The sequence below is a fragment of the Fonsecaea pedrosoi genome, assembly GCF_000835455.1.
Source record: "Fonsecaea pedrosoi CBS 271.37 unplaced genomic scaffold supercont1.5, whole genome shotgun sequence".
In the NCBI taxonomy this organism is placed as follows: Eukaryota; Fungi; Ascomycota; class Eurotiomycetes; order Chaetothyriales; family Herpotrichiellaceae; genus Fonsecaea; species Fonsecaea pedrosoi.
The window spans coordinates 2160090-2178067 of NW_013550611.1; the positions used below are offsets into that span (position 1 = coordinate 2160090).

At 52.7% G+C, this 17978-nt stretch overlaps 6 protein-coding genes across 6 annotated transcripts; 2 read left to right on the forward strand and 4 right to left on the reverse strand.

The window, feature by feature from the left end:
• Positions 1-224: 224 nt before the first annotated feature.
• Z517_08262 (uncharacterized protein) lies at positions 225-1560 on the reverse strand (the record flags this gene model as incomplete). Its single annotated transcript, XM_013426780.1, has 2 exons — positions 225-1099; positions 1242-1560. 2 exons carry the CDS (start codon positions 1558-1560, stop codon positions 225-227), a joined length of 1194 nt encoding a protein of 397 aa, XP_013282234.1.
• Positions 1561-1848: 288 nt separating this feature from the next.
• Z517_08263 (uncharacterized protein) lies at positions 1849-4329 on the forward strand (the record flags this gene model as incomplete). Its single annotated transcript, XM_013426781.1, has 3 exons — positions 1849-2032; positions 2082-2964; positions 3021-4329. The coding sequence occupies 3 exons, from the start codon at positions 1849-1851 to the stop codon at positions 4327-4329; spliced, it is 2376 nt and encodes a 791-aa protein (XP_013282235.1).
• A 3228-nt stretch (positions 4330-7557) lies between these two features.
• Z517_08264 (uncharacterized protein) lies at positions 7558-8434 on the reverse strand (the record flags this gene model as incomplete). The annotated part of the gene is made up of 2 exons (XM_013426782.1): positions 7558-8323; positions 8391-8434. The coding sequence occupies 2 exons, from the start codon at positions 8432-8434 to the stop codon at positions 7558-7560; spliced, it is 810 nt and encodes a 269-aa protein (XP_013282236.1).
• Positions 8435-9225: 791 nt separating this feature from the next.
• Positions 9226-10410, reverse strand: Z517_08265 (uncharacterized protein; the record flags this gene model as incomplete). Its single annotated transcript, XM_013426783.1, has 1 exon — positions 9226-10410. One exon carries the CDS (start codon positions 10408-10410, stop codon positions 9226-9228), a length of 1185 nt encoding a protein of 394 aa, XP_013282237.1.
• Positions 10411-11277: 867 nt separating this feature from the next.
• On the forward strand, positions 11278-15279 carry Z517_08266 (uncharacterized protein; the record flags this gene model as incomplete). The annotated part of the gene is made up of 1 exon (XM_013426784.1): positions 11278-15279. The coding sequence occupies one exon, from the start codon at positions 11278-11280 to the stop codon at positions 15277-15279; it is 4002 nt and encodes a 1333-aa protein (XP_013282238.1).
• Positions 15280-16540: 1261 nt separating this feature from the next.
• Z517_08267 (uncharacterized protein) lies at positions 16541-17419 on the reverse strand (the record flags this gene model as incomplete). The annotated part of the gene is made up of 3 exons (XM_013426785.1): positions 16541-16987; positions 17054-17307; positions 17380-17419. 3 exons carry the CDS (start codon positions 17417-17419, stop codon positions 16541-16543), a joined length of 741 nt encoding a protein of 246 aa, XP_013282239.1.
• Between the last annotated feature and the right edge of the window lie 559 nt (positions 17420-17978).

The window sequence follows — 17978 nt, forward strand, 5'->3', positions numbered from 1 at the left end:
CTGGTCTGACAAGGTGGGAGGGACGTTGCTGGGATGGCGCCACCGTCAAGGGGGAAATTTTGCTGTTACATCTGTGACTACATACATGCTTGTGCAAGACCAAATGTGACAAACGACTGAACGAACACCATTCTCTTCACCGCGTGACCAAGATTGGGATCACCTCCCACAGACAGATACATTGCGCGAAATTCGCTCAAATACCGATATTGACTTTAGATGCATCACCAATCTGGAATCAGCTCGTTGCTCTGCGAACTATCCTCATCCAGAACCTTCCTCGCGGCCTCCCTTCCCCAAACAGGCAGCCTCTCGACCTCATCCTCCCGCCCTTCCTCGGCTGTCTTGAACGTCTTGGGAACGTATTTCGGATCCAGCAGTCCAACCTGCACGAGCACGCTCGCCTGGTCCCAGTGGATGTGCTCATGGAACAGCCTGCCACCACGGAAGGCCACCACGCTTACTAGCACCACTTCCACTTTTTTGTCCGTAGGCGGCACGCCGGGTAGCATCCAGGGGATCTCGGTGGTGTGGGTGAAAGATACGAACATCTCGTCGACCACCCTGTTGACGCCCACGGTCCGGCTCAGCAGCCTGATCCGCATGTCTGGCGGGTTGTTGGGCATGAAAAATTCGTCGTAGAAGCGGCGAAGCTGGTCGTGTCCGATCCCGCCCGTCATGGTGGGCACGTGGTTCACGTACGGCTGAGGCACCATGGTCGCCATGGTCTTGTCGGCATCCTTATCCCCGAACTCGAGTCGCGTGTGAGCTTCCCAGATGGTTTCGATGTCTGGTCCCTCGATGTCGAAGGCCAAGCGAAGCACACCAAGTGTTCGGGACCAGGCCAGCGAGGCACCGATCTTGTCGAACTCGTCCAGGTCGTGTTCGGCGAACCCGGGCTCGGTATTCTCATAGCGGTACGACGGGAACCGGGTGCCCCATCTCTGCGAAGCGGCCAAGTGGATCAATACATTCAGGGTCGGAGGGAAACCGGTTGTGGTCTTCGGGACATGGTCTGGGTAGTAGGCGACTACGGCAACAAGCTTGGGCATGGGTTTCATACAGGCTTCCAGAACCAGGCTTGCGGCGTCGCCGTACGCTGGAAAGAAAAAACACCGTCAGATCCTTTGGCAGTGAATGATTGTTGAATCTTCGGGGAGAGTCGTGACCGAGAGCGGCTTGACACAGGATCGGAGTCGATGGCTGTCTCGAGCCTACGCTATGTTCTGTAGCTCACTCACCTACGATGGCGTAGCGCTCCCCCAGCTCCAAGGGGTCTTGTAAGTGTTGCAGCTGTGCCATATAAGACGCCTTGTCTCCCGTATATTGGAGATAGCTCAACTGAAAGCCTTCCTCCTGGAAGTACGATATGATCGTCGGATCAAAATCTTCAGTGTCACTTGTCAGGACAAGCCGAGGAGTGGTCGTCGTCCAGCTCAGATGGACACTCCGACCACCTCCCCTAATCCTCTGCCGGATCTGTTGCTTGAGGCGCCCGACATCTCCCGGACGGGTGTCAACATCAATGATGGGCCTGCCGCCAATTTCTACACGCACCATGTCGCTTGGGGGTACACAGTATGATAGTGACTACAAGAGGAGGAGATGAGAAGAAGAGAATCGAAAGATCGAGTTGGAAATCCGGTGATTGACGTTCTTAAAACTTGGCTGGTCTATCCCAGTGATATGTCGAACATGACGTATGGGTTCGGTAAATCCTTTCAGCCTTGCGTCTTCCATCAAGCCAATCACAGAAGACAAGGCTGAGTGTCTGTGCGGGCGGGCCTGGAGGTGCGAATTTGTGTGGTTGACTCAATTCCAAGTCGTTGAAGTTGTCGTCTCCAAGTAATGGCTTTGTACAGGAGATCGCAGCTTCTAAGCCCTCCTTATCGGCAGCTGCTGCGGCTCAGCTACCAAACACGCAAGAGTTCTGCTGGTCGAGATAAGTTCTTCCGCATCTCTGAAGAAGTGCAGGATGCCCTTACAACGGGCAAACCGGTCGTTGCACTGGAGACTACAATCTACACACATGGTACAGCATACAGCCTAATACAGGTCGTTCAAGGCTCACACCTCACCAGGGTTCCCCTACCCTGAAAACGTTGCTCTATCCTCCCACCTGGAATCCCTCGTCCGAGTCAATGGCGGCGTGCCCGCAACCATCGGCATCCTCGAAGGCAAAGCCTGTGTTGGCATGGGTGCTGAAGAGCTGATACAACTTGTCTCGACTGCTGGTGACAAGAACACATGGAAGATATCAAGACGAGACTTGGGCTTCATCGGAGGACTGGGTCTTCGTGGTCAAAAGCTCAATGGAGGGACAACCATCGCTGGGACGATGATTCTTGCCCATTTGGCGGGCATCAAAGTCTTCGCCACAGGCGGTCTTGGTGGTGTCCATCGTGGAGGAGAGAATACTCTGGACATTTCCGCAGATCTGACGGAACTTGGGCGAACGCCCGTGGCAGTCATCTCAAGCGGCTGCAAGAGCTTCCTCGATATCCCCCGGACGTTGGAATACCTGGAGACCCAAGGAGTGGGTGTGGGCACCTTTGCAGATGGCCGGCAAGGAGACGTCGACTTCCCTGCCTTCTTCTCCCGCGACAGCGGCGTCAAAAGTCCAAAGACCATTCAAGATGAGGTGGACGCCGCGGCGATCATCTACGCACAACAGGGGTTTCCTCTTCACTCAGGATTGCTCTTCGCCAATCCTGTCCCAGAGGAATCTGCAATGGCAAAGGAAGAGATTGACTCAATTGTTGCAGCAGCGGTCGCCGAAGCTGAAGAGAAGGGCATTGGCGGAAGTGCCAACACCCCCTACATCTTGAAGCGGATCCGAGAGTTGAGTAAGGGCGGGAGTGTACGGGCAAATGAGGCTTTGATTGAGGCGAACGTCATCCGCGGAACCAAAGTTGCTGTCGAACTGGCGAAGCTCGAGCGACGGGGCGGAGCTGCGCCTCACCGGTGAGCCAAGTTAGACCTTTGATAGGATAGACGAGGCACTTGCTGACACGATCTAGAGAGGATGCCAGCGAGGTCATCAGCAGTAGGAGTTTCGCCAAATCTATAAAGAGCCATCAAAGAGGCGCGGACGGCCCAGCAGATCCCGCACATGCCACCGTTCAACAGTCCTTTCAGCCGGTGGATATACTGGTTGCTGGATCCCTCGCAAGTGATACAATATGTGATCATCAACCACTGCAAATCACACCAGATTCCAACACTCCAACGCTTCACACATCAAATCCGTCCGCCATCTCTCAGTCGCCGGGTGGGGTCGGCCGTAATGTTGCCATGGCTGCTCATCTAGCAGGTGCAAAAGTCACACTGGCGAGTGTTGTGTCAGACGACCTTGCTGGAGTGTCCCTTCTCGACCACGTTGAGAAGTGCGGTCTGGGGACTACGGCAATCCGACGTGTTTCCACCAACGACGGCGCACGAACAGCACAATACGTCGCTGTCAACGACACAAACAAAGATCTCGTACTTGCCATGGCAGATATGTCAATATTTGGTCGCCCAGAACTCGAATCGGCAGAGTACTGGATGGCGAAAATGGGCGAAAGCAAGCCAAAGTGGGTGGTTGTCGACGCAAACTGGTCTCCCGCCATTCTCTCATCCATCTTGACGGCTGCGAAAGCCCACCAAGCCCTGGTTGCATTTGAGCCCGTCTCCATCGCCAAAGCTGCTCGTCTTTTCGACAAGGACAACTCTGCCATTGTCAGCGCTAACGTCGTACCAGATCACGTTGTTAGCCTCGCCTCTCCCAACAGACTCGAGTTAACAGCAATTTACAACGCGGCCAGAAATGCGCTGATGTTCGAATCGGAGCAGTGGTGGAACACTATCGACAGCCTCGGCCTCGCTGGCTCGGGGTCTCGGGATCGATTGATTTCTGTTGCAGGCCTTGACTTGGTCGAACGTGGAGTCCCCCAACAGTGCATCCAGCTTCTCCCATTCATCCCAAACCTGGTGACAAAGCTTGGGCATAAAGGGTGTCTCTTGGCTTGCCTGCTGAGACCCGGTGATCCAAGACTCACGATGCCAGAGAGCGCCCCATATGTGCTGTCGAGAAATTTGTCTCACGACTCTGCGGTCGGCGGCTTGTACATGCGGTTGATCCCGCCGTTTATTGAAGTCGAACAGGACGAAATAGTCTCTGTCAATGGCATTGGTGACACAATGTTGGGTGTTATCGTCGCAGGCCTCGCGAAGGGTCGCACGCTCGAGGAGATGCTGCCCATTGCACAAGAAGCAGCGGTGCTCACACTGAAGTCTGCAGAGGCTGTATCACCCGATGTCCGGCAGATCCAGGCAAGGCTCATGTGAGGCGCAAGGCTTTCTTTTGGTCAAGGCTGAGAGTTTAACGAACCAATCCGATCACGTCTGTGGCACGAAGCGAACCTTGATGTCTTAGTCAGCACCCGCGCCCCGATACCGCATCCGTGCGCATCCCAGCCGCCGACTTTGACTATTTCTCGCATCAGACCATCCCAACCCATGGGGATATCAGGTCAATGCCTCTCTCTAGACTGCGCATCATCGCCAAAGGCATCACTTCAACGTCGCAATGGTCGGATTTCTGTCTACAATCCAGATAGCCCTTTTCTTATCCCCGTTGGCAGTGTGGACAAACCCCATCGTCCACAGCCTCGACGGACATCCGGCGGATTCCGCAGCTTCAGTTCAGTACCTCAACATATCCGCATCAACATCTCAGATCAATATCCTCGGCACAGAAAGTGGGACAGGTGCAATCGCTGCGCGACAAGCGTCCTGCCCTGACCCATCCACAAACTCGCTTTGCTCTCAAAACTTTTGCTTCATTCTGCAACAGAACAGCGACAGCTCGGCGTGGGCAACGTGTTGTCCCGCTGGCTGGGTGCTTTGGTTGGACTCGGCCGACTGGTCAACACAGAAGTGTCAGTTCAATGGAGTCTCGGAGCCGCCTGTGCGGCCACTGAGCTGTGGCAGCAGTGGGGGGATATTTTCCGGATGGGCATGCGTCTACTCGAATCAGAGCGTCAGTGGAGGTGAGAAGACGCAATGGTCGACGATTCTTATTACGGCAGTCGCACTTTTCTGGTTCGGTTTGAGTTGGCATTCGTAACCCCGAGTCCCCAGTCGGTGTTCAGCTCAACAGGCACGCACGGCGTTCAAGGCGCAGCAGAAGACGGCCACCAGAGTGGGAGACATGGGCTGCGTGGACACCACCACGCAGGGACACAACGGCACAAGTCGACATGTCCTCCGAAGATATACGAGTTGTCGTGGAGGATCTGCATGGTTTGAGCGCATCTGATTGCTGTTTACGATACCCACGATGACTACATGACCCCGACGGATCGGTGCTCTAATGCGCCACGAGTCGTGGGACTCGCTTATGTAGAAGTATATCTCGACTATTGTTTCCCATTTTCCCCCTTTGACCTTTCTCTCTCTTTTTTGAATAGTGCAGAATTGTTTGTTCTTGGGAATCGCTTCATTTGACCCACCAACCACCGCCCACCCCCCCTCCCCCTCGGCGACCTCGGGGTCTACCCTTTTTTTGCATTTCCCAAACCATACCGCCGGTTCCCTCTTTTTAGTGGGGTCTCCCAAGTGCCTCCTGTTGCCCTCCCCCCCAAGGCCGCGCCGGGCCAAGACTTGTCCGAGAGCAATGGTTCTCGGTAACCCTCGAAATGGGCGGATGGTGACGTCGACGAATCAGCACCTTGTCCGTTCGGGGATGTCGGCCCTCGTTCGAACTGTAAAAAAAATGTCGGATCCTCCCCTCCCAAGCCCCCAAAGGACCCAAAGGAAAGGGAAGCCGTGGGTAGGTACGTGGATGGAGGAGGATGGAGGGATTTTGACTTCCTCGATGCAAGGGGACGTAAAGGGGACGCAAGGGAAATGCATTCCGTGGTGTGGTGGTGGTGGTTGCTCTCTTGTCTCTCTCTCTCTCTCTCTCAGCGCTCTCCCAAGCTCGGCCCGTCTTGAATACAGATTGATATTGAGTAATCGGTTTTTGTTTTTGTTATTTTTTCGGTTTGTTATTGTTTTGCTTCGACCTTCCGTGGGCTGTGCTTCTTTGACCTTCCCAACCCCCATTCCGTCCCATCCCTCTTTCGCCTCCCCTCCCCTCTGGCCACAGGGGGGCGACCGGCCTTCCTTTGCTGAGAAAGCAGGTCCCCGATGACAATTACACAGCAAGGGAAAGTCTAGGGAATAAAGGAGGGGCCAAAATAAAACCTCCCCCGAAACGGAAGAAATGACTGGTTCAGGGGGGGGAGGGGGAGGGAATGCTGGGTATTGCAGATTAGTTTTTTAGTGGTTTTTTTGATTTTTCTCTGGTGCCGTCCGTGGGTTGATCTTCCGGATATATGTATTTGAAACAACGAGATAGTACGACCTAGTGAGTATGTAGGGTGGTGTCCGTCCGTTCAATTTGCTTGTTTGGTCCCCGGCCGGACATATACATATGTACTGGTTCGGTTCGTCATTATCATCATATTATATATCTGTCACGCTTTCCGTTTCCCCCTTGCGGCGTGCCGAACCTAGAAGATCTTCAACTCGAAGTCAGCCCATACTCAAGACCCGCAAGCAACGTCGACAAGTAAACGACAAAGGAAGATTCATCAGCGTCTACCAAGGAAACCGAGGGAAAGCAAACAAATACATACAAATCTGAGTAGGAGACGACGACGACGACGACGACGACGAGATACACAGACAAAGATGTGCATGCAGAGAACATGTCCTACTTGTCGTAAGTCACCAAGTCACCTTTCCGCCCGGTCTATCCACCATCACCCTCTCATGGCCTCATCTCTGCGGAACGCACCCCTTCTCTTCCCTCCTCTTTTTTCCTCCTTCCCCTACATAGATCCAAGACCACCCCCCTCTTCCCTGTCCTCCATTGACCGCCCTTGTGTTGGGCTCTGTGTCAAACCAGCATCTATCTCCCTTGCGCCCTGCTGCCGCTCTGCCCCGAACCTCTCTTCCACTCGTACTGACGCCTTGAGCAGAGAAGACAACCTGGTGGGGCTGCGGAAGGCACATCCCCAGCGTCATGGACTCGATACCCAAGGGTGCCTGGTGCACCTGTAAACCCACGGTCGAGGTTGCCGGGCAAGTGTACCCGCCGAAGCAGGGTACGGGGCATCCTGGATAGGCTTGCCTGTCTGCCTTTCTGTTCGTGTCTGTGTCCGTGGCAGGCATGGATAAGGACAGGGAAAGCGGGAGGGAAAGGGGAATAGGAATGGGAAAGTGAGGCGGCATGGAGTGGTGTTTGTGAGTTCATTTTGACGGGGGATAGACAGACAAGGTGGACGGGATGCATGTTGCAATATGGACATGGGTAATGATCATCATGGGGAAACAGGTCAGGTCGCTGAAGCGAGGAACAGGTCCGTTTTTGTTCTCATTGTGTTGGCTGGGGTTTTATCTTTCACTTTTCTTTCTGAAAATACCACACCAACAGTGGCGAGGCAGTGGGTATACATACAAAGATATTGAATACCCGCAAAGTTTTCAATGCCCGGTCGTTGTGCAGCTCGAGCTCAAGCACAAGCTTCAAGTGAACACGATACCGCCGTCAATGACAATGGTCTGACCCGTGACAAATTCTGCGTCTTTGGAGCACATGAACCCACCGACGACGTTGCCGACGTCCTCTGGCACGCTGACGCGGCCCAACGCCGTCAGATCCGAGCTGTACTTCTTGACCGATTCGCCCTTCTGTCTCCCCTCGATCTCGCCTAGCTTCTCGTCGATAAGATCCCACATGGCGGTCCCGACAATGCCCGGCGCGTAAGCGTTGACGTTGATCTTGTGTTTGGCCATCTCCATCGCAAACACTTGTGTGAGGCCCCTCACCGCCCATTTTGACGCGCTGTAGTGCGACAGGAGCGGGAACGGCTTGAAGGCGACGATGCTCGCCGCACCCAGGATCTTGTACCCACTGCTGCCCTCGGGGACCGGGCCCTGCGAGATCATCTGCCTGGCCGCATGCGTATAGCACAGCCACACCCCCATAAAGTTCACGTCGAACATTCGGCGGACGTCTGCGTCCGAGATATCCAGTGCTGGCGCGACCTGCGCGATGCCGGCGTTCGCGACCATGACTGTCAGGGGACCGAGTTTCTCTACCGACTCTTTGATCATCGACTGCACTTCCGACGAGGAGGTTACGTCGGCGACCACACCAATGGCAGCACCGGAGCCGTGTTTGGAGTTGAGCTCGGACACGAGTTTGTCGATGCCGGACTTATTGGCTGAGACGTCATTGACGCAGACAGCATAGCCCTCTGCCGCGAGTCGTCGAACGATCGCTTCGCCGCTGGGGAAGGAAGAGTAAGGTTAGTGAGTAACACCCAAATGTTTGGGCGGCTTGGTGGTACACCTACATCCCACGGGATGAGCCCGTCACAATTGCTGTCCGCTTGGCCATTTTTTCTGGACGTTTCCTGTGCCTCGACAAGTGAAAGGGTTTGAGGTCCTAGGTGAAGTTGGAGGCGAGTATAGTTATCGGGGAGGCTTCAAGTCAATTGCAGATCGCAGAGCATCTGGCCCTCTCGCAACACAAGATATACGTCCACATCGTGACCAATACTCGCTGCCGTCATCCCGAGGGTTTCTCCTCTCCGGACACGCGGAGTTGTCTCATGGGTAACCCATCGACTGTCCTCGAACCACTCGAATGTGGAGTACCGACACGATTGAGGGAGAAAAGAAAGAGGGAGAGAAAGTGCGGGGCAATAAAGGACCGAACGCAGCTCGGGTGGGACGCGGGATTTTTTCCGAGATGGAAAAGGGACGCCTCATCTGGATGGGCTTCCCACTGGTCGACTGGCACAGCTCCGGGATGGTCTTCAGCACTTGCTGTGGAGGTTCATGGGGGTGTAATTGGCGGGGTGGAACAAAGACATGTTCCCATGATGCCCTTTTCGCAACTCTGAATCTTCCACCGGCTCGGGGCAATGGCACCGAACTCTCAATTTCTTCGCCAGGCCTAAAGGAGACTTAAAAGGCATCACAAGGTCGTGCTCATCCAGTCAAGTTCGGTTGTCGACATAATATCCCGCTCACGCTCAACGTAGTAGAGCAACATTTTCCCAACGATGGATGAGTGTAGGTCCGGACTCACGCCTCTGATACACGAGCAGAAATGAATCTCATGAGTTGGCTAATCTGTGTGGATGGATGGAGATCAGCACAGACGGCATCCGATTCGCTCATCAATCAATCCATGAACCTGCATATTGGAAGTCGATAGCGGTCGATGTTCCAGTATTTTCGACGAACTCCTTCCCATTCCCGCGTCAGATTAGGTAGTTCAACTGTCTCCCACTCCACGTCAAAGTCGGATTCAAATAAATCAAACTCGACAACCTTTTGATACACGTCATAGCTGATCTGCCTATCGGCACCCATACCGTTGAAGAAAGACCAGCGCCCGTTCTGGCTTAGGAGGCTTATCACCTGCTCTGAGAAGAAATCGCGAAAGGCGCTGTACGACTCGGCGAAAGTGTCAAAGTATATGGCGTCAAAGGTCTCGCCTTCTGTAATGAGTTGCGGAAGGATGTTTTGCCATTTTCCTTTGTGAACCTCCACATTAGGCTTTTCCATCCACCCGTCACTCTCCATTTTGCTGAGGACATCTGGGTGAGCTTCCACAATATGGTGACTGGCGGGCTTGTTAGCATGGTTTTGGATGTGTGTATCAATGATGCCCATGCCAAAGCCAATGTTCAGGATCTTCAAGCCTGGCTCTGATAAGAGTGCGTTGGTGGACTGGAGCATAATGTCGCTTTCCCATCTCATCATGACACCGTTTTGTTGCTCGTCCAGAAGATTGTTATCGCCAAGTGATAGTGCCGAAGAGAGGTAGACTGAGCTAGTAACATCCTCGTGTGACGTGTTGGCATCCGAATCGTCCTGACCTTGCGACTCTTCGGCCACGTTGTTATCCTCGCCGTCCTCGTCGTCATTTAGTCTCTCGTACCCTTCCAGGCGGTTGAGGACCATCTCTGCACGGACTCCCGCATCGACCATGATTTGGTAAAGATCGTGCAGCCCCAGGCGGTAGGCAATACATCCTGGGGTCTCGTCATTCTTGTCTAGCTGGTTCCAGATTGCGCCGTTCTCGAGTAAGAACTTGAGAAATCGGGTTCCGCTCTCCTCACTGTGCGAGAGAGAAGTAGAATCCCCATTGAGTTGTGTGGCGCAGACGGATATCGCAGCATGGAGCGGTGAGAAGCCAGTGAAGGGGTCCTGGACATCAACGACTTTACATTCTGGAAAGGAATATTGATCGATATATCTTTGTAATGTCCGTATGTCGTGGTTTGTTGAGGCACGGATGATTTCATGGATCTTGTCGTCGGGCGTGTTGCCATTGTCTCCGTCAACTGGGAGATCGGCCATTTTTGACCGGATCGAGCTTGACTCTGAGACCAAGATGACCTCTTATATCTCCATATTATATGAATTCCTACTTGGTGCACATGTCGTCGCGGCAGTAGCTGTCAGAAAATTGTTACAGCCGATTCGGAAAATTATAATTCCGACACCGGGCCAAGACCCGCTAAAGTCCGCGTGCAGAAATCGCCATCGACTTGCCCTGGCAAACGAACTTCAAACTAACCTCAGCTTGGTTTGTCTTGCTTTCTAAGACTTCTGCAGCCTCAATTCCATCGCGAGATGGCCATCTTGTCCCTTTGGAGCCCTGTCGACACATGAGAGGATAGTGGCCTTGCCGTCGTGGCTATTCTGGGATCTGCACCCGGCGTCTGATTCATCTACCCAGCCTGCCAGCCCTGACCTGTAGGACCTCTTCCGACACAGCAACGCGGTCGCGATAGACCACTACGAAATTTCCAGGACTGGGGACCGCAGTCTACTTTCCCTGGAAACATGAGGGCGCCTCTATCCAAGCCAGCTTTTGCCGTGTCAACAAATCGTGATGCAGAGTTCCCTGATGTGGTGAAGGCTTTTTCTAAGCCTATCGCTGGTTGGGGTCGCAGCGGTCGAGAGTTTTCACACAGAATATCCACAATCAAGGCCATCAACATCATTCTACGGTGAAAAGCGATAGCCTTTCGATTGTAAATCCCTGCTGGGCTTTTGGGCGACATCCCGTTGCCGCCACCATCATATCTGAAGCAGCAAAGCTGCCCCACCTAGAAACGCTGAAAGTCCGGCCTGCCCGATATTCAACCACACCATCCAGCATCAGCCCGCCCAGATTTTCAGTGACCAACAACACTTCTATTGACTTTCGCCCTGGGGAGGATGGGGAAACCGAAAGGCAAAAGCGTCAAGTCGGTGACGGCTGACGCTCCCCAAGAGTTACATTCCGAGCCGTACTCTGTTCCCAGGCCGACCAGCCCTTTGAGAGCCGCCGATGGCCATAATGTTGACGGTTGGGCCGACGAGGACATACGAACTTACAACGAATTGCTCAACGAAAGAGCAAAACTGGAAAAGGAAAAAAACGAACTGGAGCAGAAATCCTCCAGACATCAGACGCAGAGGGCCTTGCTAGATGAAAATGCCACAGCCCTTGACAAGCTGTTCAAATCTCAGCTAGGAGGTGATTTCAAATTCACGGGTCCAGGGATCTGCTGCTTGGACGTTGATGTGAAGGGAGCCGAAAGGACCAGAGGTGCTGCAGGCTCTTGCAAACACGAAATTTGCCTACGAGCCAAGACGAAAGGGATTTCTTGGATGGAGATGGACACTATAAAATATTACCACGCAAGAATCATGGCCGAGAAGTCGCAAAGAATGCAAAACGCGCTGCGCAAGCAGAGAGACGTGGAATTAGTGCGTGTCAAGAAGGATGATGAGGAGGAAGCTGCCTTGCGAGCCCGCAGAAATGCGATTTTGGACAAAGCGACCCGCAGTAGTCTGCCTTCCACGCCGACAATCAAGGATGACAAAGGCAACGCCACGTTGGAGACCTCAGCGCTGGATCTACTCCCTATGGCATCCAAAGATTTTCTGCTGGATCCCAAGAATAGCGCCATTCTGGAAGCCGCCAAGGAGAACGAGCACATCGTGCGCAGAATTCGGGGACGGCTGGATAAAATTCGACACGACGTTAATGCCGGGAGAGTTTCACCTGCGGATGCTCGTGTGAAACTAGACCAAGCGAATTCTGAGATGGCGGAAGCTGAGAGGAAGAATAACGAGTTCCGGCAGATGATTCTTGATGCCGAACCTGCGCTTTCACAACTTCACCAGCATTCTGCCCCCACAGGGAATCGCACAACTCCCAACACTCCGGCAAGCTTGACGACGGTGCTTCAGAACACTTTGGCAACTTCCAACGCCGACGCCTTCTCTCAAGCCCTCAGTGTGATGAAGGGTTTCTTCAGTGCCTCAGATCCACATGATGTCCAAACCGCTATCACAGATTTGCGCAGCGTGCTGGAACTCAACGGCCCGATGTCTCCTGTCTTACAAAAGTCCTTCAAGGCTCTTGAAGAGATGCTCGCGAAACCTAATGCCAAAGGATTCACGGTCGATGTCACCACCGGCGATGGAAAGACGAGGACATGCAATAACGTGGTCGAGGTCATGATGAACCTCCGGTTAAAGATGCAAGCCTCTGACAATCCCTCCGCGGCTGCCGACCCTGATCTGAATCTTGACGAAGACACGATCAAGGCCAATCTTGAATGTATCAAGGTTGAAGATGCTGCAAAGCACTACATGCTGAAGATGGTGGAGAGGATGCCTGGAGCCACAACCGCCAGTGTCACCAGCGCCCTCAAGAAACTCAAGGCAAAGGCTATCCTAAAATCGCCCATCCCACCACTCTCCGACATCGTTCTTGACGATGTGATTAGTGATATACTCTTCCAACGATCGGTCGATGCTCTGGTCGCTGAAGCAGCCAAGGGTGCCAGCCTGGCACAACTATCTGGAAAGGTGACCTCACTTGTCATTTCGACCTCCCGAAATAACCCAGGGAAGTATCTAGCGACTTTGAACATGACGAAAGATGCCATTATGAAGGGGAAGAAGCTCCCACCCGATGTACTTCTCGAGGCCATCTCAAAGGTGGAAGCCTCCATGACACAGTTTGTCAAAGCCTATGGGGAGAAAATAAAACAGATCGATGCCGAGGAAAAAGCCAACCCCAGCCCATCTCCCAAGCCCGATCTGGAGATTCACCATCTTCTGGAGGGCTCTCATGTGGACAAAAAGGCTTTCGAGTTGTTCAAAAAGTTCTTGCGCACTCCATCGGCAAATGACCCTGCGGTATTGCGCGCCCGTTTCTGCGAATATCATCATATGTATCTTGAAGAGGGCATGTGGGACATGCTTCACGTTGTGCTAAACCAGCAAACTTCGGGCAAATTCTGGTGGGCAAATTGGGAGGCCGAAAAGAAATATTGTATCGAAAACATGCAGGTTGCCGCCGCTACGCCAGGACCAAAAGTTGCGGACTTTGTCTTGCAGCTGCAGGAACTCGGCATCTGCCCTGCGAGGGCTGCGATCATACTTACACAGCGCATCGCATTACAGATGAGACAGGACTCCGAAGCCGCCAAAATCAACATCATGACTCTCCGAGACATCTATGCGGATTGTGAATCTCTCAAGCACAAGGAATGGGCTCGGTCTTTCAACTTTATCGGACGAGCTATGGCAGACACCTTTGCAATGTTGATGTTTGAATTGGTCGGCCAGGTCAACTTTGAGATCGCAATCATGGCTGCAGACTTCCTCGCGTTCATTTGCACTTTCGTCCTCGGCTCAATGGACGCCATAAGAGCCGAACTTAACCTCCGCTACCTCGAGCAGTTCATTCTCAGTACTCTTATGGAAAGTCGTACCCCTATCAACAAGTGCCGGGATATCTTTTCCCGGTATGTGCACATGTGCCAAGATTCATCGAGGTATAGGTGTTCTCCAGACCATAGATGTCAGGCGACATTCTCCCGCTATGCCACTGAAAAGTTTGCATCTCTCGTCCCTGCACCGTTGAAGGTGAACAAAAAAGGAAAGGAGACTCCAGAAAAGCCTACGTCGAATTCAACGAAAACTGGCACTGCGCCCCCACGACATGTCCGCATTCGGGTGACCGTCAAGGCATATTGGGACGTCGCAAAAATTCTCACGCCGCACTTGAAATGTATGGAGCGCAACAAGAAGAACAAGAAGAGTTGCCTCTGCAGTCGAGCTGATCTGGAATTTGCCGAAGAAATTCAAGTCCTCAAATATGCCCTCGATATCGATCTGGCTAAACTTGAGACCATGGTCAACAAAGGCTTAAATCCTCCCAAGGAACTATGGGATAGGCTGGAGAAAATGGCCTTGGCTTTGCACGAACGCCCTGCAACCTATGAAGGAAACCAGAGAAGAATAACAGAGTTGAGAGCAAAAGTAGGAACCGCTCGATTTACGAAGATTCCTCCTCCCAACGAACCAGTGACCAAGGACTTGACAAACACGCAACGGCAGCTCAGCCTCAAGTCAGTCCCAGTTAATGTCCCCAGCATCCAAAACAACTTATCAAGCAACACTTCAGAGAAGGGCAAACTTGAGAAGGATGCCACAGAGAGTCACTTGGGACACCAGCATGAGGCATCGATCCCAAGCGAACCAGGTGCAGAGAATAAGTCGGTTTCCACAGCCGACCAGGACGACGAATCCGATTGGCATATGACGGAGCGAGAACTTGAGATCAGGGACCAGCTGCTCACGTTCTCCGACAGCGTAGACATGATGCACTCATTTGCGTCTGTCATACACCATGGTGCCAACGATCTCGCACTTGATGGCGTGGCGTGGCAAATTGAAGACATGCTCATCGGCCACGTGGAAATGGCGTGGATTATTGCAAAAGCTCAGGGCTATAGCGGACTGCAAACTTGGATGGAGTATTATTACGCACAAACCATGCCCACCCCTTTGGGGGAGAACTTCAAAGTGAACGGCACCGGCGATTACGGTCATGATGGAAGCCTTGCCGACGCGTATGCAAGGAAGAAAACTATCGCCTTCGACATTATCAGCAAGATGGGCGGTGGGGGTGCGAAAGGCAAACCACAGTCTCAAACCGCAGGGTCGATGTTGACTGCGGCGGCAGGGAATCCTGCGACGGCGGCCGCCAACGCAGCAGCAGCAGCAGCACCACCACCACCACCACCATCGAACCCTTCTGCTTTGCAACAGGCCGAACAAGCCGTGGCTGACATGGAGCGACTCGGTCGCAATTTCATCTCGCAGATGCAGATTGTCTCGAATCGGCGCAAGCGCATGCCGAAGCGCAAGTGGTAGTACAAAATCAAAGCATCATTGACCGCATAATCTTGTTGGCCTAGGAACCTGCCGCGAAACTTTTCCACAATTGCTTTTTCTCCAAAACTAACGGTGTGTGGCGTTAAGGGGTGAGGCGCAAAAGGAGGTAGCAGGAGAAGATCTTTCTGACCTCTGAGGAACCGCTTCACGCGATGATTGAATTTTACAAAGGATCACGGAAATGAATTCAAGCAATGTGCCAAGAATGCAATGGCTATGTTGCTAAATGCCATGTCAAAACGGGTGAAAGCAAGAGAGAGAAAAAAAGACACCAAAAAAAGGGTTGCAGACTATATTGTTTTGCTATGATGCTCGATACGAATGCTCGGTCTTGTCTTTTCGGGACTCTAAGCCATGCTGGACAATATGGATGCATGGATTCAGGGGCGCCGCTTGGGTCAACGAGGACTTTGTTTTCGGTATTGATCATGTACGCATGTGTTCGACTGGGACACTGGGGGTCTTGTCTGTTTACCTGATTGCGATTTTAGGACACAGCCATGCCATTTTGGACGGCAGGAGACGGCTGCGTTGGAAGGTTGACGGAGAACAACAAAGGTGACAGAGAGCTGGGTGGGGTGGTGATGATAGAAGAAGATGATGGCGGTGCTGAGTATCTGACTGATTGATGGATTGGGAGGAGACAGTCGATCGAATGAATATTTGGCCAGGAGCTACGGTGCGATTGACCAAGTACGGGAGCAATGGAGATCCTCAGATAGATCATTCGGTCAGTCAGTCAGTGGTAGCTGCGTCCAAAATGGCAAGAGACATGTGCAAATTAAATCCCTGATCTCCGATTCTTGTATCGCTTCGCTTCGACTCGGTTCCTGCAGCCTCTATCTGCACAGTGCGAGGCAGCAGGGAACGAAGCCTCTCCTCGCTCTCAAGAAGCCCCCAATGCATCTCTCGTCTATGCACGACAGTTATGCCGTCCCGTAATCTAAGGACCTCGGACCTCGAGCGCACGTAGATCGATTACAAGCTCATGATGCCGACTCTAAAAACGCCGTTTGTGATACCACACCTTCTTTGCGGATGACATAGTCCTTCCTCAGCCGAGATATGTCGACATTATCCTCAAAAAAAGCTTTTGGGTTGGAGAAAGCGCCAGGAACAGAGGCGTCCATCATAGCTCCGGTCTCCCCATGATCAAAGAGCCACAGACATAGACCAAATACATCTTCACTCGTTCCGTTTCTTCCCAGTCGCCATGTCATCCACTTAATCCGTCATATCTTTACAACCCCGCCGCACCAGGTGCGTCCTTGTCGGCTTTCAGACTGAGCAGCAGGTCGCGCATCCTCTTCTTGGAGCTTCCATCCCCACCGCCCGACTGGCCTTTCCCGCTCAAGTCGACCAATTTTGCGATTCTCTCCCAAGCCGTGCCGCCCGCAGTGGTGTCTTCTCTTTTGGCCAAAAACTCCTCGGCCTCTTTAGCAGTCTGCGCCTTTTGCTTGTCAACTTTCCGGTTGTATGATTCATAGAACGAATCAATGTCCTTTTGTGCAGTGGAAATGGTCTCTTCCTTCTTGCGTTGGCTTGCTTCGTCACGACGGGCGAGGTCAGCATCCCGCTTGGCTCGCCATTCGCGGATGGGTTCAGTCTCTTCGTCTTGTGTCGGAGCAGTGTAGTTTGTGTAGCCGCCGAAGGTTGAATCGGTTATGGTGCCACTTGGCGCGACGCTCTGTCCATGTTTGCTTGTGTCAGTCTGAGGGTCCCTTCTCTCTGGAGTGGCGTTTCAGCAGCATACCTCGTTGCGGGTGTCGATGGCGGGAAAGGAGCTTTCAAAGTCGTCCAGTTCTTGTTGTCCGTCACCACCTGATGGCTGTACCGGAGCAGATGTGAAGTCGCCATCACCACCTAATAAATCGTCGTCGTCTTCGACAGTAGCAGCGCCAGGTCTATCGGTGGTGTCAAAGAGTTCGGCGTCCTCTCCTAGGAGCGCTTGTTCACGCTCTAGAAAGCTACCTTGGGCGGTCGGATCAGGGCGGACATCTATTTCTCCTGTATCCATCGTCAGTTACTCAGAGGGAATACAGTGTTGAGCATGTTATGCGAATCAGTTCCAGATCTTACCTGCATCAATGTCTTCAATGGAAGGAAACCGATCTGCCATTGTGAAGGTACAGGTGAGGAAGGGCTGCGGCAATAATGCGCAGCGTTCAGGAAGCAGTATACGGATTGTCGGTGGCTGAGTGACGGGGAGTGATTAAAGAAGCAGTGATCTGTACAATGACAATGCAATGGACAGTAGGTCAAGGTAGCAACTTTTGTGAGAATGGTTGTTTCCGTTGAGTTGCAACGGAGGACAATTGGCCTTTGGGAGAAATCGACGCGTCTGACACGACGACCGCGCCGCGCAAGTTTACGTGAGAGAGGTTTAGTGGTGTCTGACAGAATATTTTCTAGAATATGGCAAGGGCCGCTTGCTGTCTGGCGTGAGGCTTTCTTTCCGCATAGAGCAACAGGCTGAATGCCTCAGCCTCACCTGTTCGAATAGATGGAGTTTTTGTTAACCACGTTCCCAGAAACGCTATGTTGTCCCGCCGTCTCTCTGCAGTGATTCTTGAGTGCAGGACTTGTATTTGATACCCTCTTCGCTCTTCCAGCATTTGACCAATAAGCCAGAGACCTTTAAATGCGACACCATATATTTGGGCGTGTCACGTGCTAGC